The sequence below is a fragment of the Clarias gariepinus genome, chromosome 1 (genome assembly GCF_024256425.1).
Source record: "Clarias gariepinus isolate MV-2021 ecotype Netherlands chromosome 1, CGAR_prim_01v2, whole genome shotgun sequence".
In the NCBI taxonomy this organism is placed as follows: domain Eukaryota; kingdom Metazoa; phylum Chordata; class Actinopteri; order Siluriformes; family Clariidae; genus Clarias; species Clarias gariepinus.
Window position 1 is genome coordinate 45,475,715 of NC_071100.1, and position 21,673 is coordinate 45,497,387.

Sequence of the window (21,673 nt, forward strand, 5' to 3'; positions counted from 1 at the left end):
CTGCCATCATGCTTTGGTAACGTTTTAAATAAATTTATTTAAAAAAAATTTCGACCATTTGACTTTTGTAAATAACATTTTTAAAAAGGCTAAATTATTTAACGTAAAACGATTCTAAACCAAAAACTGACCAATTAATTGCACCAGACAAAAAAAAGAAATAAAAGATTAAATCTCACAACCGTATTGCATACTAAAAAATATATATTTGGCAATGAGATGAAGCTCCAGCAAACTGATGAGCAGGGCAAATACTGGAAAAAATTTTCATTCTACATGATCATTATTCAGGGAATACTTTCATCCTTTTCTGTGAGGACCTCTCAAGTATCTCAGCTAGCAACAGCCTTTTATTTTGCACAGACATATGGACTCTCTCCAGCATGCATGACTTTCTGGTGCTTCCTCAGGTATGCCGCACTCTTGAAACACTTCTCACACTCGCCGCAGTAATACTTTCTTGTTTCTTTGTGGCTCTGCATGTGTACAAGTAAACAGCTGTAGGAGCTGTAGCTTTTTCCACACTCCGAGCAGTTGTTGACTTTGACCCCTGTATGGAGCTGTTTGTGAATTCTTAAGGTATCTTTGCGGGTGAAAATCTTGCCGCAATCCTCGCAAGGGTACTCTGTTTTGGTTAAATGGGTCATTTGGTGGGACCTCAAAGTTGCAGGGGCATTAAATCCCTGGCCGCACACTGTGCACCGGTAGCGTCGCTCGTTTTTGTGTATTCCTTCATGAAGTCTGAGAGAGGAGGAATCAGAAAAGCTTTTACCACACTCCCGGCAATGGTATGGCTTCTCCTGAGTATGTCTTCGCTGGTGGTGGAGCCTCAAGGAAGACAAATGTCGAAAACTCTCCTTACACTTGGAGCACTTGTAGTTTCGTTCTTCCGAGTGGACTCGTCGATGGACGCTTAGGTCGCCCGATGAGATAAAACGCTTTTCACAGTGGTCACAGCTGTACGGCCTTTCTCCTGTATGAATGCGTACATGAAGCTTAAGAGAATGCCGAGTCCTAACAGCTTTGCCGCAATGACTGCATTTGAATGGCAAGTCACCCGAGTGGGTCAACCCGTGGGCCTGTAGGTGGTGGAATCGTTTAAAACTCATGCCACAGTCTGGGCACTTAAACGGACGTTCTTCCTGATGAATTATTTTGTGGGTGTTAAGGACCTGGCTCGACCTGAAAGCCTTCCCGCACACTGAGCAACTATATGGAGTTTCTCCTGAATGCACACGCACATGGTTTTCCAGTTCAGATTTCTGAAAAAATCTCTTATCGCACTGATGACAAGCAAAGGGCTTTTCTCCTGTGTGCCTTGCCTTGTGTAACCTCAAGGACGCTGCATTACAGAAAGACATTCCACACTGGTCGCACTGGTGAGGCTTGATCCCCTTGTGTCGCTTTATATGCATAACTAGTGAGGCTTTATAACTGAAGCTCGTCCCACACAAAGAACAGGAGAAAGGCTTCTCTCCGGTGTGGCTTCTTTCATGGGATATCAAATTTTTCTTTGTTGTGAACTTCTTGTCGCAGTAGGCACAATGGTGTAACCCCTCATTTGTATGTAGCCGCTGATGTAAACGAAGTTCACCCTTGCGGCTATATTGCTTTCCACAGGTGGAGCACTCGTATGGCCGCTGCACATAATGGGATTTCTGATGGGTTTTCAGGGCTGATTTGCTTTTAAAATTTTTGCCACATTCAGAACACAGATTGGATCTCAAGACCAGGAAAGATGATGGGGCATTTGAAGGAGTGTGGGTCTCAAGATCCGCTGAATCTACGTGTGGGGTCGGGACGTCGTCAGGATACTTTCTTGAAGTCGATCTGGATTGAGAAGAAAGCTTTTTCTTCTTAACTTCGGTATTCTGTTCTTCATTCTTTAATCTTAAAAGGTGCCAACTGTGTTAGGGTTCAAGGACATTAAAGCACAGTTAGTTATTTCTATATAGTCGTGATTATACATACCTGGATCTTCTGGATGGCTTCTAAAAATACAAAGACAAAGTTGGACACAGTCGATTTATTAGTCATAATAGCAAAACTTATGAATACTTTAATATTAAATGATTAACACTGCTCACATTTGACACTCGTGTGCCAGGTTCCTGAATGGTAAAATAACCTGACGTTTTTAGCTTTGCTGGGTGATTGTTCGGCCTCTTCTCTTTTGCAGTTCTGTGCTTTTGACGGCCCTCAGAAGTCACCAGGTTTACTGAATTTTGAAGACGTATCTTTGGTTGTTCCTGCCAAGGAAACTTTAATAGTATGAATTGTTATTTGTTATCTTGCTGCTACTATTAGGAAAACATGGTGGACATATAACCTATGTCAGGCTTAGATCTGGATGAAGTAAGCGGGATTTATTGCAGCAACAAAATCCAAGTGAGCCGCGCTTGCAATGCCTAGGTCATAGATCCAAGCACTATCAAGAGCAGACAGACTGACAGTTACATGCAGGCTCATTTTATACAGTTTGCAAGGGGAGGGGCTCACATCTTGTCCCCTTCTCTTTACTTCTTTTTTCCATTCCTTACCAAATTATTAACCTATTATAATCCAAATTTATCCAATAAATTCACCCATTACAGTTACTACCATGTTCTGACACATTAAATATCTCATCTGACTCCCCCTCGTGCTTATATATTTTTTTACCATTATAATAAATTTTTCTTGGCAATTACTTTCCATTATCTATTTAAATTTTTTAAATATTGGGGTGGCGCTTAATTTTACTAATACATTCCTTGTTTTTCCTGGTTTATTCTAAGGTTCTCAAGAGACGGGCCATAGGTAAACATCTCCTTCATAATATTTAAATTATTTGTTTTATTTTCCTAATTTGTTGTATTTACGTATTTTATTTTAATCTTATAGCTGATTATAATTGCTCAAGCGCTCAATTACATTCCTCTGGATGACTCAGACATCATGGGCAGTACGGATTACAACCCTACTGAACCTGCAATGTACGGGGCCTCTGTGAGTTTTATCCAGGCTGAGTCTGAGCCGGCTGTATTACTGTGCAATGTCTACAAGGGAGAGGGCTTACATACTTTAAGCAGGATGACTCCAAACCTGGTCCTTCTAAAAGACTGCATCTGGAGGTAAATAGCTTCCTTCTCGTGCTTTTAGGCCTGTACATGTTTGTCATGTAAGTGTTGCCACTCAGACCGGTTTTAAAGTGTCCGTTTTTACACTAACTAACGAGTGTGCCTCTGTTGGTACCCAAACAGATTTTTCTCCAGCACTTACAGCAATTTTGAACCGTGGCATTTCTGCTTTTGTCCCCCTTACTGATCTTCCTGTGGGTGTTGTTCTGGCTTAAAGAAGGTTTGATATGTGATTTATGTATTTTACTTCATTATTGATGCTAACCCAGGCCCCCTAAGTTATTTGCACTTTTATGTTGGGCCTTATATTTTGTATTTTTATATTATATTCTTCATGCATTTCCTTGTTTTGTCATTATGTAGATGCACATACTATTTTACTTTTGTGGGGGGGGTTCCAATTTCCTCCCTAATTTAGTCGTGGCTACTACTACCACTCAGTCGGGAGGGCAAATGCTATCCCGTGTTTCCTCCGAACCGCGTGACGTCAGCCGACCGCATCTTTTCGAACTGCTCGCTCACGCACCATTAGGGGCGGAGTAACACACTCTGAGGAAAAAGCGCTAGCCGCTCCTTCCACGTGCGCGAGCTCATAAACGCCCCTGATTTGTGGGAGCACAAGTACTTCTCATCCCTCCCCCCTGAGAGAGCTCGGCCAATCAGCTCTCTCTGTGCCTCCGACTGTGAGAGGAAAACAGTATCACCCGGGATTCGAACCAGCGATCTCTGGATGATAGGGCGAGTGCTACCACTGTGCCACTCCGAGGCGCTTTCCTTTTATATCTCATTTCCACTACACTGGTGCTGGTGCCAGAACCGGCCGTCATTTACACTAGGCAGGAGCTCAGCAAGAGCTGCATAATACATCACAGGCCACGCCCACTAAACAGAAACAAACATGACCGAAGTCAATTCACTCATTATTCTCCAAACAATGAAAAAATACTATTAATTTTTTTTATTTTTGTCCCTGTATTCTATCTTCAGTTTTCTTTTAGCTTATTCACTATTTGGTTGGTTGTTCGACTTTTCAATTTCTGCTGAATCTCGGCGGATGTCCAAATTGCTAAAAGCGCTTTTGTTTCATCCGCACTCCACATTAACAGACTTTTTTTTTTTTTTATTATTTTAGGGCACCGGCACCAATTTTTTCTGCGGAAAAGCGCAGCACTGGTTCCAAAATTGGGAACCGGCACAGGAACCAGAGCAGTAGAAAAGGGGTATTGGACATGTGTGCGCAACTGTGGGTGCGTGTGTATTTAACACCTGATTCGTCTATTACATCATATCTGAGATTACATAATGTCTTGAGATCACACCATGTCTTTAGATGACATCATGTCTAGGGTTACTATTACATCATGTACCTTGGGTACACATTGTACACCGAGCGTCATTACATCATCTGCTTTCTGCTATGATTTACGACCTGTCTTCATGTCGTCTGCTTTTTCTTGGATCACCTGTTTCCTTACCATCTGCGTTCCTCGTCTTACATCTATTTTATTTTATCAAGATCAATATTCTGTTGATTACTATTATGTTTTTGTTACATTGCTGCATAAACAAGTATATTTAATTAAAATATAATTACATCATTAGATGCATATGTTTACATTATTATTCTTTTTATCAACATGAAGCAAATGTCAGAGTTTCTTAATTAGTTTAAAACGAAATACATAGTTTAAAGTATAGGATAATAAAAAAAAGTGGTACACTCAAAGATTTCATTCAGTCACCTTTAGCTTTGATTACAGCACACAACCTGGTGTCCAGTCCATGTTTGAAAATGATTCCTCATGCTCCCAGCACCACTCTATAAGACAAGTGTTTTTCTTATGGATAAACAGCTGTTTAGTCCCATGTGAGTTCTCATCACATTGTGTGCGTGTGTGTGTGTGTGGAAATTCTTTTACTATTAAATATAGGTTTTTAGGTTTTAAATATGGTTTTTACTGTTGATTTTTTTTTACCATGCAATATATATCGTTTATGATAGCCATCAAACAATTATTTCAACGAAGTTGATTGTTCAGCACTATCCTGGCAGGTTTTAATGATGTGTTGTAGGAATCTTAAGCCAGTTCAAGCACTAGGACCAGAACCAACAGTACCGGTTGATTTTCTTAGCTTGATGCAGCTTAAAATTTGACCAATTTAAAATGCTTTTGATTAATTATTTTTGTCCAGGCAGTGTGTATGTCTGTGTATTAGGGATGCACCAAATGTTCGGCAACCGAATAAGTAAAAAGGACGAATAAGTTAAAAAGCCGAATAAATTTTGCCGAACAATGCCGTTTTTAATGACGCAATCAAATAGCCACCCGCATAGAGTGAGAGGCGCGCGCTTTATGCAGCAAACATGTCAGCAGTGTGGAAGCACTTTAAAGTGTCAGAGAAAGAGGCAAAAACGGCCGTTTGCAGACACTGTTCTGCTGAATTGTCCAGAGGGGGTGCATCTGCAAAAACGTACAGCACTTTAAGTTTAATTTATTACTTAAAATCAAGACACCCCGAACATCATGCAGAGTACGAGAAAGACACGGCGGCTGCTACGGCAACAGCAGCAGTGAATCCACATTTTTTGCACTATTTAATGCACATTTGTTGTTGTAGACATACAGAGTTACATTCTTTTAACGGTCAGTTACAGGCCTAACATAGGCTATTCAAGAAGGGGCGCTTCAAAGATGGCCAAATAAAAATATTTTTTTATTTTACTAATTTATTTATTTTAAGTTATATTGTGCTTTGTTTCTATAATATCTGCTAAAATGTTTAAAAAAAAATGTTCAGCGTTGAATAAATATTTTTAAATTGTATTTTTGTTATTTGATTTATTTTTCTGAAAAGCAACACAAAATAGTAAAAAGCAAATTTTTACTATTTATTAAATAATTAATATAAATTGGCAAAATAAATGAAAAAAAAAATGCGAAACACCGCGTTCGGTATTCGACCTTCGGCCAAGCATTTCATTATTGTTCGGCTTCGGCCAAGAATTCTATTTCGGTGCATCCCTACTGTGTATGTGTACAGTATGTATGTGTGTGTGGGGGGGGGAGATAATTCTTTCACCTGTCGATGTTGCTTTTAGTTTAAAATATCAAACATTTAACAAACTACTTACAAAATTAAATTAAAGAAAATTTCAGACGCCACGCAGAGCTGGATAAAGTAAGTCAGGCTTTTATTGCAGCAATAAGACCCCAGATGAGCCAGCTTAGCAATGCTTTGGATCAAAACCCAAGCAGTACCAAGTTCAGACTGAATTCACAAAGAAAAGCATGCTCCTTTTATACAGTTCGTGAGAGAAGGAGAAAATATCTAGTCTCCTGCCCTATACAATCATCTGTTGATTACGGCAAATATCAACCCATTATAGTCCAATAATGGTCAATAATCTTTTCCATTAAAATTACACCTCGTCATTTGACCCTTCCCTGCGCTTATCTGACTCCTCCCATGCTTATAATTTTTTCCATTATAATTTATTTTCTTTAATACTTATTTTCTATTATCTTTACATTTTTCGTATCTTTTTATAAAAAATCTAGGGTGGCGCTTGTTTTCAAGCCTTTTTTTCACGTTTTTCTTTGGTTTGTTCTTCATTTCTCAAGAGACCAGCCATGGTTAAGCATCTCCGTTGTACTATTTTACTTGTTTGCCTTATTTTAGCCAATTCATTGTTTCTATACATTTTATTCTATTTTATAGCTAACTGCTAACTGCTAACTTCTCCATTGATGACTTCATCCCTTTGGGTGACTCGGACGGCAGGGCAGTCCAGATTGTGTTCCATCTGAGGACTACAACCCGACTGAACCCGTTATGGATCAGGCCTACGTGAGTCCTATCCGAGCTGATTCTGAGTTGTCTGGATCTCTGTGGCAGTATCTACGAGATAAGGGACTTACTTATTGTAAGAAAGGTAATTCTAAACCTGGTTCTTCTAAAAGACGGTGTCTGGATTTTGAGAGTCCTCATTGTTTTTTTCAGCCAGTGGGCCAGAGTCTAGCACTCCAGCTCCATCTATCAGAAAGCCTAGATGTAATGTAAGTGTTGGTACCCAAACTGATTTTAAAGTGTCTGTTAGTACACAGACTAACGAGACAGCTACCATTGGTACTTAAACAGATTTTCCTTAGGCTTCTGTGCCTTTGTTAAATTGTGGTATTTCTGCTTTTATTCATCTCACTGATCTTCCTCTTGCTGTTGTCCTAGCTCAGAGAAGGTTTGTTATATAACTTTATTTCTGTTGATGCTTTTACCCTGGCCCCTTATGTTTTGTATTTTATGCTGGACCTTATACTTTGTATTTTATATCATTATCATGTAAATACACTCATTTTATACTGTGTCTACTCTTATTAAGATATGTTATTCACAAGACTGGCTCTGTGTCTATGGTTTATTTCTTATCTGCCCGTCGTACCAGTCTGCGCCCGCGGCTATTTGCACATATGCTTTATCTCATAGGAAACTCCTGATCCTTTCAAGTTTGGTTTCGAGTGTACAATTTATTACATAGCTCCCTGTACATTCTTATAACATGTACGTGAGTCTCTTTCCAATTATCTGGTTTCTATTGCCTGGTCATCCTTTCTTTATAGGGTGTTCTAGGTATTTTCCATTCCCCCTCTGCTTTGCTTGTTCTAGCTGCATGGGCCCCCGGTATCGCTGTTCCTGACTTGCTCCTGTCCTCCCTTTTTGCTATAATGGTACATTTGTAGATCTTTTTATTTTTCTGCCTGCATAAGTATATGTTGATTAAAATATGCTTACATATGTATTCACACATACTGTACAAGCGCACGCGCGCACACACACACACACACACACACACACACACACAAAGAGTACATCCTGGGCTTTCTATTGATAAAATACACGTGCTATTTTTATAACAGGCTTAAGCTTTGTCACTTATCTAGAGTTTTCTTTCAAAGAGGTCAAGTGGCCTATTAACATGACTGGGGTGTGTTGTCTCTAAGTGTCTTCCTACTTTGTTGAGTCTCATGCTGTCTGCTGCCAGCCGTTTTAAGACACACAACACACACGGGTCTCTCCTCTGTCCCACCACCTCCACCATGAATACCGCCCCACCCCACATAATCTCTTTCAAATAATATATTAGAACAAATTCATAGGTTTATAAATTACAAATTATAACAAAGGAATTTTATTATAAAATAAGCAATATAATAATATATATAGCATATAATATTTTTTTACCACAAACAATATTTATATAGTGTAATTTGTGATAAATAATTAGTTATTTGTACATTGACAAACCCCTGCAAAATAAATGTGCCATAAAATAATCATTTTTGAAAATTTGTATTAATCGTCTCGACGACAGTCACGTGCCTAGGGTTAATTAGGAAAGTAATAATATATTTGATAATAATAAACCTTTGAGTGTATGTCCTAATATAATATTTGATAGAGATTATGTAGGGGAGCAATCCGTGGCAGGGGCATTTTAGCGCATAACACCTGTTTGTGTCCGCGGTAAAGTTAGTTTGATATTCGCATCTCTGAATTTAATAGCTGCGTAAATAAACCCGCAAATAAGATACCCACATATATTTCCTCTCTACATTGTCTTTAAGCTACATCTGCTTTTAATTATACATGTTTAAAAGCATAAACACTTTTATTCTCTACAACGCAACGAATGATTAAGGGATCATCGCAAAATGCCGGACACCAACAAAATGCGTGGAACAATATTGATCTTCCCTTTTGTTCAGCACCTGAAGGATCAAAAAGGAAACTTTGTTGCCACACTGGAAACTAGAAATGCCAGACTAGTACTGCCTGATAAAATATAAATTTTTAACAACAATACAGAAACATCAGCATACACATAGGAATAAATGAAATTACATATATAATACCGAATGTTTCCTTATATATTGTTCCTCTGGAATTAACATGCTGACGTTAAACCGTTATTGTTGCACTATGGTTCCACTTTGTCTCTGATGTTATCTTAATTTTTTTGTATTAATGATCCATTTCTTAGCATGTGATTGTTTAGTTTCGAGTGTCCGATCTTTATTGTCAATAAACAAAAGCATGAATTAGAATAGGTACTTTCCCATTATTTTCCACTAATTCCCTGCCGTTCATTGCGCCCCACCTGTCATGTCTGTATTCCCCACAAGTGGCACGCGCCCCACACTTTGAGAACCACGGCATTAACAGCTCATTGAGCTAAACAAATTTCACATTGCAAGTCATGGGCTCAACTCAACAGGAAGTCAGTTATTTTGTGTCTGCCAATTTTGGAATTATGCAATCGACACCGAACTGGGCCTATGTGATCTAAAGACATTGAGGATGCAAGATTGCAGAGGGATTTTTGATATATCAAACAGGTCAGCTGTGACGATGCCTTAAACATAAACAGAAAATTGGTTAATAACTTTCTGGGTAACAACAGGTTCAGTGACATCACGTTCAGTGACATCACGTTCAGTGACATCACAGCTTTGCCTAGGTGGTGATGGCGCAGGATGCTTGGGCCTGCTCATTGTTGCTTCCAACTATATTACTTATTATATAATACTTATATAACTATTGTGGGAGATAATTCTTTAACCTTTTAAAGTATTAAACATTTCCTTAACAACTTACAAAGAGAATCAAAGAAGATTTTAGACTCCACGCAGATCTGGATGAAGTAAGACAGGATTTTATTGCAGCAATAAGAACCCAAATGAGCCAGTCTAGCAATGCTTAGGTTGAAAGCTTTTTCCTCGTTTTTCTTTGGTTTGTTCTTAATTTCTCAAGAGACCAGCGATGGGTAAGCATCTCCGCTATTTTACTTATTTGCCTTATTTTAGCCAATTCAATATGCATTGCAATGCATTTTATTCTATTTCATAGCTAACTGCAACTGCTCTAATGTTGACTACATCCCTTTGGATGATTCGGACAGCCAGGGCTGTAGTGTAAGGACAGTGGGCTCTAGTACTCCAGCTCCATCTGTCAGGAAACCTGGGTGTCATGTAAGTGTTGGTACTCAAACTGATTTGAAAGTATCTGTTAGTACACAGACTAATGAGCGCACCACTATTGGCACTCAAACAGATTTTCCTCAGGCACCTGTGCCTCTGTTAAATCGTGGTATTTCGGCTTTTGTTCCTCTTACTGATCTTCCTCTCTGCGTTGTTCTGGCTCAAAGAAGGTTTGCTATGTGATTTTATTTTGTTGATGCCTACCCAGGCCTCTTATGTTTTGTATTTTATGTTGGGCTTTCATACTTTTGTATTTTCATATCATTACCATTTAGATACACATGTTTTTATCCTGTGTAATATGTTATTTTTGCTGCCCTTTTGCTGTTTGCATACATGTTCTTAGCATACAGTGAAACTCCATGAATCGCCAAAGGGTGGTTTCGGGCATACATTTCGCATGACATATACGTGTGTTTTTTTTGGTCCCTAGTCGCCTAGTTATTTGCTCTTTATGTTCTTAGACTTTGCCTTAGTTGTTTTAGGTGCTTTCCAATCCCCCCTGTTTTGCTCTTCCAGTTACATGGGCTGTTTCAGGTGCTTCCCTGCATTGCTATTCCTGACTTACTCCTGTCCTCCTTTTTTGCTATAATGGTGTATTGATATAGTTATTTATATTTCTGCATGCATAAGTATATGTTTACTAAAATATGCTTACACTATAGTATATATTACTAAATAGAACTAAAAAAATGCATTGTACTTCTATCTTCAAAGCAAGACCCAGTGTACAGTACATTGCGAGGGACATGTTATAACTAATAAATAAATGACAGTTTTGAAAAAAAAAAATCTGTGCGACATGTTTCTGACATCTCACAGACTTATGTTATATAAAAAAATTAATATTAAAACTTTTTTTTTCTTTCAGGTCTCAGGAGGATAAGTGTAGCAATCATCTATAAATCATCTATAAATCATCTATAAATCTTAATTATAGACAGATATTTAATTGATCCTGAAGGAAAATGACATTACATTAAAGCACACCATTTTCCTTTCCTCCTAATTTATTATATGATTTAATATATAATAAACAATAAATATTTATGCAAATCCCCCAAAATGATTATATATATATATACATACATACATACATACACACATATATATATATATATATATATATATATATAAATAAGACATGCACTCACCGTTTTATCTCCTGTTTTCTCCATAAAAACATTTCCACTCTTTGATCCTGACATCTCAGCCCTGACATTTTGCAAAGTCACCCTACACAACGTCTCTTCTAAACAGACAGGACATTTCAGCGCGCGTGTCCTCTCCCAGTAACTTTGTACACAGCTCCAGCACAGCCTGTGATTACATCTTAACACCACAGGGTTGTTTAAACATCCCAAACAAACTGAACACCCGCTGTCCCCAGGAGGAGCTTGTCCTCTGGCCATGTTCTTACACAATAAAGAAAATGATTTTAAGTGGAGGAGGGACGCAATGAATACTGTAAGCGTCCTGCAACAAGCTGAAGGAAGCAAGTAACAGCGTCTAAGTAAGCGTTTAGCGTCGTTCTTCTTCTTCTTTGTTTTTGTTTTGGCGGCTGGCAGCCAACTTATATGTGCATTACTGCCACCTGCTGGACTGGAGTGTGCCTCATCAGATAGACAGTAAAACACACATAAAAAAAGAGTGGGGGGAAATGGATTATAGTTCCTTCTCTTAGATTCTATCGACTAGGCCAGTTTCCCTTCGGCAGTTACAGACTTTTATATATTTTCCGGTTTGGAAGATATCTTCCCTAGTATGTTTTCTGTTGTTGTTTCTGGTCCTTCTTCTTGCTGTCTTTCTTTGTCGTACCTTTTACAGTTTGTTAGCATATGTTTATTACTATCTCTGTTTGTCCACAGAATTCACATTCCGCAGTTGGGTGTTTGACTATTATTGTAAGACTTTGGTTTAGTCCTGCGTGTCCTATTCTTAGTCTAGTTGTGTTAATTTCCTCTCTTCTGTTTCTGCCCCACACTTTCTCTCTTTTGATCTGTTTTTGAAATGTATGCATATGTCTACCTTTTTCTTCTTCATCCCATCTTTCGTTTGCGTTTTCTTTCAATATTTTATAACTTCTAATTTTATAACTAATTTTATAAGTATAACTTCTGCTCTGCTTATTGGGATTTTTTATTTGGACATTTTTGCTTTTGAGTGCTTGTTTGGCGAGTTTATCTGCTTTGTTTTTTCCTTTTACACTTACATGTGCTGGTACCCATAGGACGGTTATGACTGACATGTTATCAGATGCTATTATTGTCTCTCCTTGGTGATTCTTCTCCACCCATTTAAGTACCATTTGTATTCCTATTAGTTCGGAAGTGTATACTGATAGTTGGTCTGTTATTCTTTCTTTAGCTGATATTTTATGTTGTGGGATGTAGAACGCTGCCCCTGTTCTTCCAGTACCTGGGTCTTTGGAACCATCCATGTATATTATTAGTTTCTTATTTCCTACTGTTTTTATGTGGTTTTGCACTATTAGCCAGCATGGGATGTTTGTTGTATTTTAAATTCTATTCTTAATATTTTAACAAAACAATGTCAGAGGAAGATTATTATCCAGATGTCACACCAGGCAAACAAATAAGAATATAATGCAATGTAAAGGAGGACCATGGAATGACAGGATAAAATGATCCCAGCTTTAGAGTGTTGTCTTCCAACACTCTAAAATTAGCTGCCTGTGTCAACCACAGCTTTACAGATGGTATCTGAAGTGGCTCAAATGCAGTTAAATCCAATAGATGTTAATTAGAAAATCTAAACTGATTTTTTTCACGGGGATTATTTCATATTTTTACCTCTGTAATAACAGCGTTGAAGTGGTACAGTATAAGTGAATTTTAACATGACAAAGTTGTTTTAAGACAAAACTCAATCTTTGAACTTAAGTGATTTGCTTTCCAATTACAGAACAGGGAGCATATTTAAATGACAACGAAAGTAGTACAACGTAGGGTAAACAAGGTGTAAGATTACAAAAATGTATTTCTTTGTATTAATAGGTTAGGCTGTACAGAAAAACAGGCAGACAGGTACATGGGCTTCAACCTGAAATAATAATAAACATTAAAGCTGATCAGCTTATTTTTAGCTTTAACCTTTTAACTATTTATACAAACTCTTCTCCCCATCAATGACAGGTACTTCAGCAAGTTTGACATAAAATCAGACCTATCATCAACTAGAGCATACACAAATAAGGGACAGTCAGAGATTTCCCTAAGATGTGACCTGCAAAATAATCTGCAAATTAAATATGCCTTTATAGTGATCGAAAATTAAACAAATGGTATACTGTATAAAAATAAATACACTCCGTTTGCTTGATAAAAAAAAAGCCATAGAATACTGTACACTTGGCTCAACACATCTCTTTTAAGCTTTAGGTGTTCCGATTTTTACAAACATGTCTCCTGTAAAAGAGCAATAGCTACCTTTTCCCTCTTCAAAAAAGTTGAAATTGTATTCTTTTTAATGACATTTCTCATGCCCTTCACATTCCCTGTGATCACTTTAGTTAGGCTCATCATTAAATGGAGATAATTGAAATAGCAGTAATTAATGGTGTTGCTAAAGAAAAATAAGGGTCAACATACAGTATATGATCCTTAAATGTAACTAGCTTCATGAAACAAGGACAATAACCATTCACCCTCCCCCAAGCCCAAGTGGATTGGTATGCTTGGTATGCCATAATGATAAGCACTGACCACCTAGAAGAACCTAAAAGAACAGTCAAATGAGACCATAATACCAATCCTCAAAAGGAAACTGAGAGTCAGTTATAACAAATTTCACTAGATGAAAATTGAAGAGTAAATTAATAAATGTTACAAATAAATAATATATGCACACATTCATAAGCAGTGAAAAACTACCGTAATTACAATTATAAGAGTTGCATTTAATACTTTGATGAAAATCCTTTGCAGTCAACGCCTGATTAAAGTCACATGGAAACACATGGACCAAATGCTGAGTTTCCCTCAAGATGCTTTGCCAGGCCTTTACAGCGGCGGCCTTCAGCTGCTTGGCTGAGGGACTTTCTGCCTTCAGTCTTGTCTTCAGTAAGTGAAACATATGTTCTATTGGGTTGTGAGCAGGTAACTGACTTGGCCTGTGATGATTATCCCATATTTTTGCTTAGGGTAGCTTTCACATTATCCATCTGCAATATAAAGCAGCATCCTATTGGTTTTACAGAATCTAAACAGAGAGTATAGCCCTGTACAATTTGAATTCTAGTTCAATATACATGAATACACAATATATTTATTCTGCTACTTTTATCAGCAGTCAGGTCATCAAGAAAATGTGTTTACATGCTCTCCCTGTTCTTGGTGGGATTTCTCTCTCTATCGTGCATAGTTCCCGCATAGTTTATAAGCATCTGGAGGCAGTGTTATGATCTGGGCTTGCTCTAGTCGGTCAGGTCTAGACTCAGCAAATATGTGGATCTGAAATATGTGGAAATAATATGAAGTCAGCTGACAACCTGAATGTACTAAATGACTAGGTTATCACATCTATAGAGTTTTTCCTCCCTGATGGCACTGGAATATTCCAGGATTTAAATAGTGAATGTGTGGTGTAAGGCCATATTTCATTTTTATGATTCTGTTGTTGTGTTTATTAAAATAAATTAGTTAAGCATTCACCTATAATCGTAAGTTGTTGTGTGACGTCATTCCATAAATGCGTAGTTGCATGATTATTACGCACAGTAGAAGCTGTTAAGTTGCGGAAGTTTTGGAGAACACAAGCTTTTGACCGTTATCTAACAGAGCCATGACTGGAAGTACAATTCATCAAGATACAGCAAATAAGTTGTTGTAACCATATTGGATTTATGCAAGAAAACTGTAAGAAGTGTTGAGCTTTTGATGTTAAAAATAAACGAAGGAACAAAAGGAATTCTCGGATGTCCGAGTCGTGAGTAAACGAGTTCAATAAGAAAGATACGCAACAGAACTTGTGGAATAACATGCCCATACATGTGGTTCTGGAATCATTTTCACACATGATTTTGGCACCACACTGTGCAGCATAATCAAAGCTAAAGACAGTTACATTTTAGTTTTTTTTGGCCAAGCAGTGTATGTTGTTACAGCATATTGCACTTTGCGTTAAGCGACAAAGTGAGATCTCACAGTATTTCCAGATATACAGTATTTCCCAGAGTTCCATATTAAATTCCATGACATTTAACCATTACATATTTAACCATTACCAGTGTAACATATTCTCTTGAGAGCCATGCAGTATATCGTGGGATTTCCTATTCAATTTGATTCAGTAGCCCTCAGCATACAGATTTTGTATTAAGTTTTGTATTATTTAAATATTAAAAACTATGACTCTGCTTTTGCTCTTTACTCTTCTGCTCCACACACACGCACACTCCAGTCCACTACATGGCAGTATTTTCACAAGGCAACAATAAACTCAAGTAGTATTCATAGAACATGCAAACATTTTGTATTTTAAATTCAATTTTTTTATATTTTAACAAAATATTGTCAGAGGAAGATAATTATCCTGATGTCACACAAGGCAAACAAAAAAGGATATAATGCAATGTAAATGAGAACCATGGAATGACAGGATGAAGTTAAATAAAGTGTGTTCCACTTTGGTTGTCTCCCATAGTTAATTCCATTCTTTAAGAATATTCCAAACTGTTCCTGTCCTTCCAACATGAGACGGTGGGAGTAACAGTTTAGTTTTAGACTTGAAAGATCAATACACTTTTGTGTGATCGTCATCTGAAAGTAATAAGTGTCTATTTAAAATGTTATGACTTTTCACCGCATTCAAAAAAATACTCAAGTAAAGTACAGATACATTAAAATACACATGTAACAAAACAGTAACAAAGTTTTATATGTAGTTTATTACTTGCAACCCTCCCCCCCCCCACCCCAAGCTTTGGTAGAAGTTTTAAAGGATGTGACAATTTTGGATCATTTAACTTCTGTAAATAACTTGTTTGTTTATCATAAATAAAAAGCCTAAATAATTTTAAAACAGTAAATCAATTATGAATCTCTCTAGGATCTCTGCTAGCGAAAACCAGGATCATGAATACTTTACCTTTACTCTGCACAGACATATGGACTCTCTCCAGCATGCACGACTTTCTGGTGCTTCCTCAGGTATGCCGCACTCTTAAAACACTTCTCACATTCGCCGCAGTAATACTTTCTTGTTCCTTTGTGGCTCTGCATGTGTACAAGAAAACTGCTGTAGGAGCTATAGCTTTTTCCACACTCCGAGCAGACTTTGGCCCCTGTATGGAGCCGTTTGTGAATTCTTAAGGTATCTTTGCGGGTGAAAATCTTGCCGCAATCATCGCAACGGTACTCTGTTTTGGTCGAATGGGTCTTTTGGTGGGACCTCAGAGTTGTGTGGGCATTAAATCCTTGGCCGCACACTGTGCACTGGTAACGTCGCTCGTTTTTGTGTATTTTTCCATGGACTCTAAGAGAGGAGGAATCAGAAAAGCTTTTACCACACTCTCGGCAATGGTATGGCTTCTCCTGAGTGTGTCTTCGCTGGTGGTGGAGCTTCAAGGAAGACAGGTGTCGAAAACTATTCTCACACTCAGAACACTTGTAAACCTTTTCTTCCGAGTGGACTCGTCGATGGACGCTTAGGTCGCCCGATGAGACAAAACGCTTTTCACAGTGGTCACAGCTGTACGGCCTTTCTCCTGTATGAATGCGTACATGAAGCTTAAGAGAATGCCGAGTCCTAACAGCTTTGCCGCAATGACTGCATTTGAATGGCAAGTCACCCGAGTGGGTCAACCCGTGGGCCTGTAGGTGGTGGACTCGTTTAAAACTCATGCCACAGTCTGGGCACTTAAACGGACGTTCTTCCTGATGAATTATTTTGTGGGTGTTAAGGACCTGGCTCGACCTGAAAGCCTTCCCGCACACTGAGCAACTATATGGAGTCTCTCCTGAATGCACACGCACATGGTTTTCCAGTTCAGATTTCTGGAAAAATCTCTTATCGCACTGATGACAAGCAAAGGGCTTTTCTCCTGTGTGCTTTGCCTTGTGTAATCTCAAGGACGCTGCCGTATAGAAAGACATTCCACACTGGTCGCACTGGTAAAGCTTGATCCCTTTGTGTCGCTTTATATGCATAACTAGTGAGTTTTTATAACTGAAGCTCGTCCCACACAAAGAACAGGAGAAAGGCTTCTCTCCGGTGTGGCTTCTTTCATGGCATATCAATGTTTTTTTTCTCGTGAACTTCTTGTCGCAGTAGGCACAATGGTGGAGCTGCTCATTTGTATGTAGCCGCTGATGTAAACGAAGTTCACTCTTGCTGCTATATTGCTTTCCACAGGTGGAGCACTCGTATGGCCGCTGCACATAATGGGATTTCTGATGGGTTTTCAGGGCTGATTTGCTTTTAAAACATTTGCCACATTCAGAACACAGATTGGATCTCAAGACCAGGAAAGATGATGGGGCATTTGAAGTTTGGGCTTCTGAATCCATTGAGTCCATGCTAGTGTTCAGAATGTCATTAGAAGACTTTCGTGCAGTGGATCTGGATTGAGAGGAAAGCTTTTTCTTTTTAACATTTGCATGATGCTCTTCATCTTTTAACCTGAAAAGGTGCCAACTGTGTTAGAGTTCAATGACATGCTACAGTAAGTGCACAGCTAATTATTATAGTTGTGATCATACAGTACGTACCTGGATCTTCTGGTCGGCTTCTAAAAATACGGAAGACAACAGTTTAATAATTGGACAAATGTTCAAATTACTAGTCATTATACCAAACATTTTTATTATCATTAAAAGAATCTTTCCCACATCTTTCTCTTTGAACCCAGTCTCCTGGATGATAAAAATTACCTGACATTTTTTTAAGCTCTTCTTTTTTGCAGTACCAGGCTTTTGACATTAACATTTGCATTGTTACTTGTTAATTTGTAAGCCACATAAAAATCTGAGAATCCAGTGATAAAATCCAATTAGTTTATTATTATAAGTAGTAATATCCATTTGATATATTTACTCAATTCAAACATTGCACTGATTCATGCATATCATGGTCGTTTAGCACCTTTACATGATATATACTTGATATATACACATGATATATACGCTTGAGAGACTTTAGACTGCCCTCCAGGGTGCTTAGGAACTTTTACTCTTGCACCATAGAGAGCATCCTGACGGGGAAACATGACGACCTGGTTCGGGAACAGCAGGACAGACAAGCTTTTCAGAGGATGGTGAGATGACTCGAGCACACCATCTGCATCAAGCTCCCTGACCTGCACACAATCTACAGCAAGCGGTGCTGGTCCAAGCCCAGGAAGATTGTGCAGGACGTTAGCCACCCCAACAATGGACTGTTCCCTCTGTTGCAGTCAGGAAAGCGATTCTGCTCCCTGACGGCCAACACAGAGAAACTGAGGAGGAGTTTCTTCCAGCAGGCGATATGGTCTCTCAATCAGAACTCCACACAGGACTAAAACATTCTTTTTGCACATTGCAACTTAGACATATATAGACATTGCTCACACCCAAAACATTTATGGACATTATACATTTGCACATTCATGCACATTTGCACTCATCCCAGATATTTCTATATAAATTCTACACAAGTTTCCATATCTTCCATATTTGTACATTTTGTACAGCTAAGTTTTTACAATATTTTTTTACATTCTATATTTTATATATTGTTCTTCAATTTTTTTCTGCAGCTAAGTCTTTCTATATTTTATTCTTATTCTATTCTATTATTTATTTCTTATTAATAATCTTGATTTTAAGGTCACGAGCGGTCGTATAAGCATTTCACTGAATATTGTACTGTGTATGACTAGGTTTTTGAATACACACACACACACACACACAATAGCAAGAAAAATATGTGACCCTTTTGGAATTTCATGTTTTTCTGCATTAATTTGTCATAAAATGTGATCCGATCTTCATCTAAGTCAAGGGTGTTGACAAATATAAGGTGCCTAAAATAATAACACAATTTACTGATCTTTCATGTCTTTATTGAACACACTCATTCAAAAGTGGACAAAGTAAGTAAACCCTTGGATTTAAAAAAGTGGATGCCCATAATCCTTTAACTCAAGGGTTCACATACTTTCCACTAGCACTATGAGGTTTTTATGGTTGTTCTCAATAAAGACAAATTTTCGTGTTATTATTTTAGGAATGTTATATTTGTCAATACTCTTAACTTTAGATCAGATCACATTTTATGACAAATTTTTATATATATATATTAGACATGCAGATAAATCTCCAATGTGCATGTACAAATGAAAAACCATGAGATTGTCTTGTGTTCTTGTCTTCTTAGTGTTTATCTGCAGTAGGTTTCTATTGGTTGTATTGGTTCCATTGCCTTTCGCCACCTTCTGGTCTTGATCTCCCTCGTCTTCCTTTGAGTTTAAATCCTCTGGTATCCTATCAGCTTTTAAAAAAAAAAAACATCAAATACTTTCTTGTCCTCTTTCTCCATTTCTGAAATACTTTTCACAGTGTACTCAACTCCCATGGCTCCTCGCCTAAAGGTTGGGGTGGAGCTTGCTGTGTCTTGCTTCCCACAAGTTTTTCATGCTTCTTGGCATATAGCTGCATAGGACATACACTCAGACAATCAGATAATCTCTTGCTGCTTTCCAATTTGTAACTAGGTACAGCAACTGTAGCCCCAGGTTTCTCCCATCCTTAGATTCATATGCCATGCCGCATACACTATCTTTATATTTCTGGTCAATATATCTACAGTATTCGCTAACAAGGTCAATTATCTTGTCAAGATGCTTGTTCATTAATAATTTCAAATCAGTATTTGGTGTTTCTAATATTTAGAACGGTCTAAACAGGCCTGTAGGGAATATTTCATTTCTACTGTGTTCCCTGATATTCTGTATGCATGAGAACAGTGTTTTCTTTCTTTGACCTCTACATGCTGCACTATCAACACATTCCTTAGTATAATCTATGTTCAGGGTCGTAAAACTGCTAAAGGCTCAGAATTGCAGAACTGTTCCCAAGCCTCTATTCTTCTTCACGTTATCTTTTATAAACATTCCAGACCAGTTGTACCGTAACTGCTCCTGTGCACTCCTTTTTGTTTCTTTTTGTGTGTGTGCATATAATATATACTCCTGTCTTCCAGCACTGACCACTGACTTGTGTGTTTACAAGGCCACACTCTGGTTGCACCAAAATCTTTACCATACACACCTATCTCTATTGCCAGATGATCTCTTTTTCAGCAGGACATGATCAGCTTTCCTTTTGAGTCCTCTCCATGAGATTTTCTCCCTATTATGACCTCATATAAAGATAACTCCTCCCCCCAAAAAATAATAATAATAACTTCTTGCTCACTCTTTTGGGGTGTGGCTCAGCAGTAGCCCACTTTTGTAGAAACTCAAACAAGTGCATTTGAAGGAGGTGTAAAATAATGGGAGTTTAAGGTATAAAATCTGTGACATTAAAACATGTAAAATCTGTGACATTTAAACACAACATTTTGCACAATACATTTTTTTTTCATATGGTGAATGCCTGAAACACTTCTGTTATATGCATCAATATAAATATTATTATGATTTTCATGTCAAGTTCCTTTATAAGCCTTAAAAAACACAATGAAAACACATTAAACCACATTCATAGAGCTTCTAGAACAGTACCTGGATATTTGCATGCATGAACTTTCATGCATTTACTCCTATTATCACTTAGGACTATGTATATTAGAGAAAATATTATTATTTTTAGATTATTATGTCTAAAGATATATGTCTAGGAACAATATTGCGAAATGTGCACGATACCAAACGTCATGCAGGAAGTAGACTTACATCCATTGTCCATATTATAGCAAGTACAATAATAGAGACTTTTCTAAATGTTAATATATATATATATATATATATATATATATATATATAAATATTTTTTTTAAACGCCCAAACATGCACTCACCATTTTAACTTCTGTTTTCTCGATAAAATCATTTATCCTGTTTAATCTTGCCACCTCTGCCAATTCATTTTGTAAAGACACCTTAGACAACGTCTCTTCCAAACAGACAGGACATTTCAGCGCGCATGTCCTCTCCCAGTAACTTTGTACACAGTTCCAGCACAGCCTATGATTACATCTTAACACCACAGGGTTGTTTAAACATCCCAAACAAACTAAACACCTGCTGTCCTCAGGGGGAGTTTGTCCTCTCGCCATGTTTTTTACAGAATGGAGGAAATGAGTCTCAAGCAACAACTTACTTCCCTTTTCTCACTGCATGAGGTGCCTTTTTTTTCTTTCTTCTATTGTGACTGACTAGAATGCTGACTAGTAATGTCTGCACCACCTTCTGGTAAGGATGATAAGGATTGTTCTAAATGACAGGTCAAACATCTGTCAAACGTTTTATCTTAGCTCGACCCCTTCTGTTGCTGAACTTTCCTGACAAAACACATTCAAG

The 21,673-nt window shown here is 37.8% G+C and overlaps 2 protein-coding genes across 5 annotated transcripts; both read right to left on the minus strand.

Moving 5' to 3' along the window:
• Nucleotides 1–226: 226 nt before the first annotated feature.
• On the minus strand, nt 227–11,665 carry LOC128534302 (zinc finger protein 883-like). Of its 2 annotated transcripts, none has more exons than XM_053508799.1 (4): nt 11,308–11,665; nt 2,088–2,249; nt 1,972–1,991; nt 227–1,890 (listed from the first exon to the last, which is right to left on the minus strand). In XM_053508799.1, the coding sequence occupies exons 1-4, from the start codon at nt 11,563–11,565 to the stop codon at nt 351–353; spliced, it is 1,980 nt and encodes a 659-aa protein (XP_053364774.1). In that variant the 5' UTR covers nt 11,566–11,665; the 3' UTR covers nt 227–350. The 2 variants fall into 2 exon arrangements, with proteins under 2 accessions (XP_053364774.1, XP_053364697.1); XM_053508722.1 differs by having other exon boundaries at nt 2,088–2,261.
• A 2,612-nt stretch (nt 11,666–14,277) lies between these two features.
• Nucleotides 14,278–21,460, minus strand: LOC128535471 (oocyte zinc finger protein XlCOF6-like). 3 transcript variants are annotated; one of them, XM_053509586.1, is made up of 4 exons: nt 21,172–21,460; nt 17,884–17,903; nt 16,262–17,794; nt 14,278–14,336 (listed from the first exon to the last, which is right to left on the minus strand). In XM_053509586.1, the coding sequence occupies exons 1-3, from the start codon at nt 21,427–21,429 to the stop codon at nt 16,264–16,266; spliced, it is 1,809 nt and encodes a 602-aa protein (XP_053365561.1). In that variant the 5' UTR covers nt 21,430–21,460; the 3' UTR covers nt 14,278–14,336; nt 16,262–16,263. The 3 variants fall into 3 exon arrangements, with proteins under 3 accessions (XP_053365561.1, XP_053365480.1, XP_053365397.1); XM_053509505.1 differs by lacking the exon at nt 14,278–14,336 and adding an exon at nt 15,692–15,933; XM_053509422.1 differs by lacking the exon at nt 14,278–14,336 and having other exon boundaries at nt 16,109–17,794.
• Nucleotides 21,461–21,673: the final 213 nt, after the last annotated feature.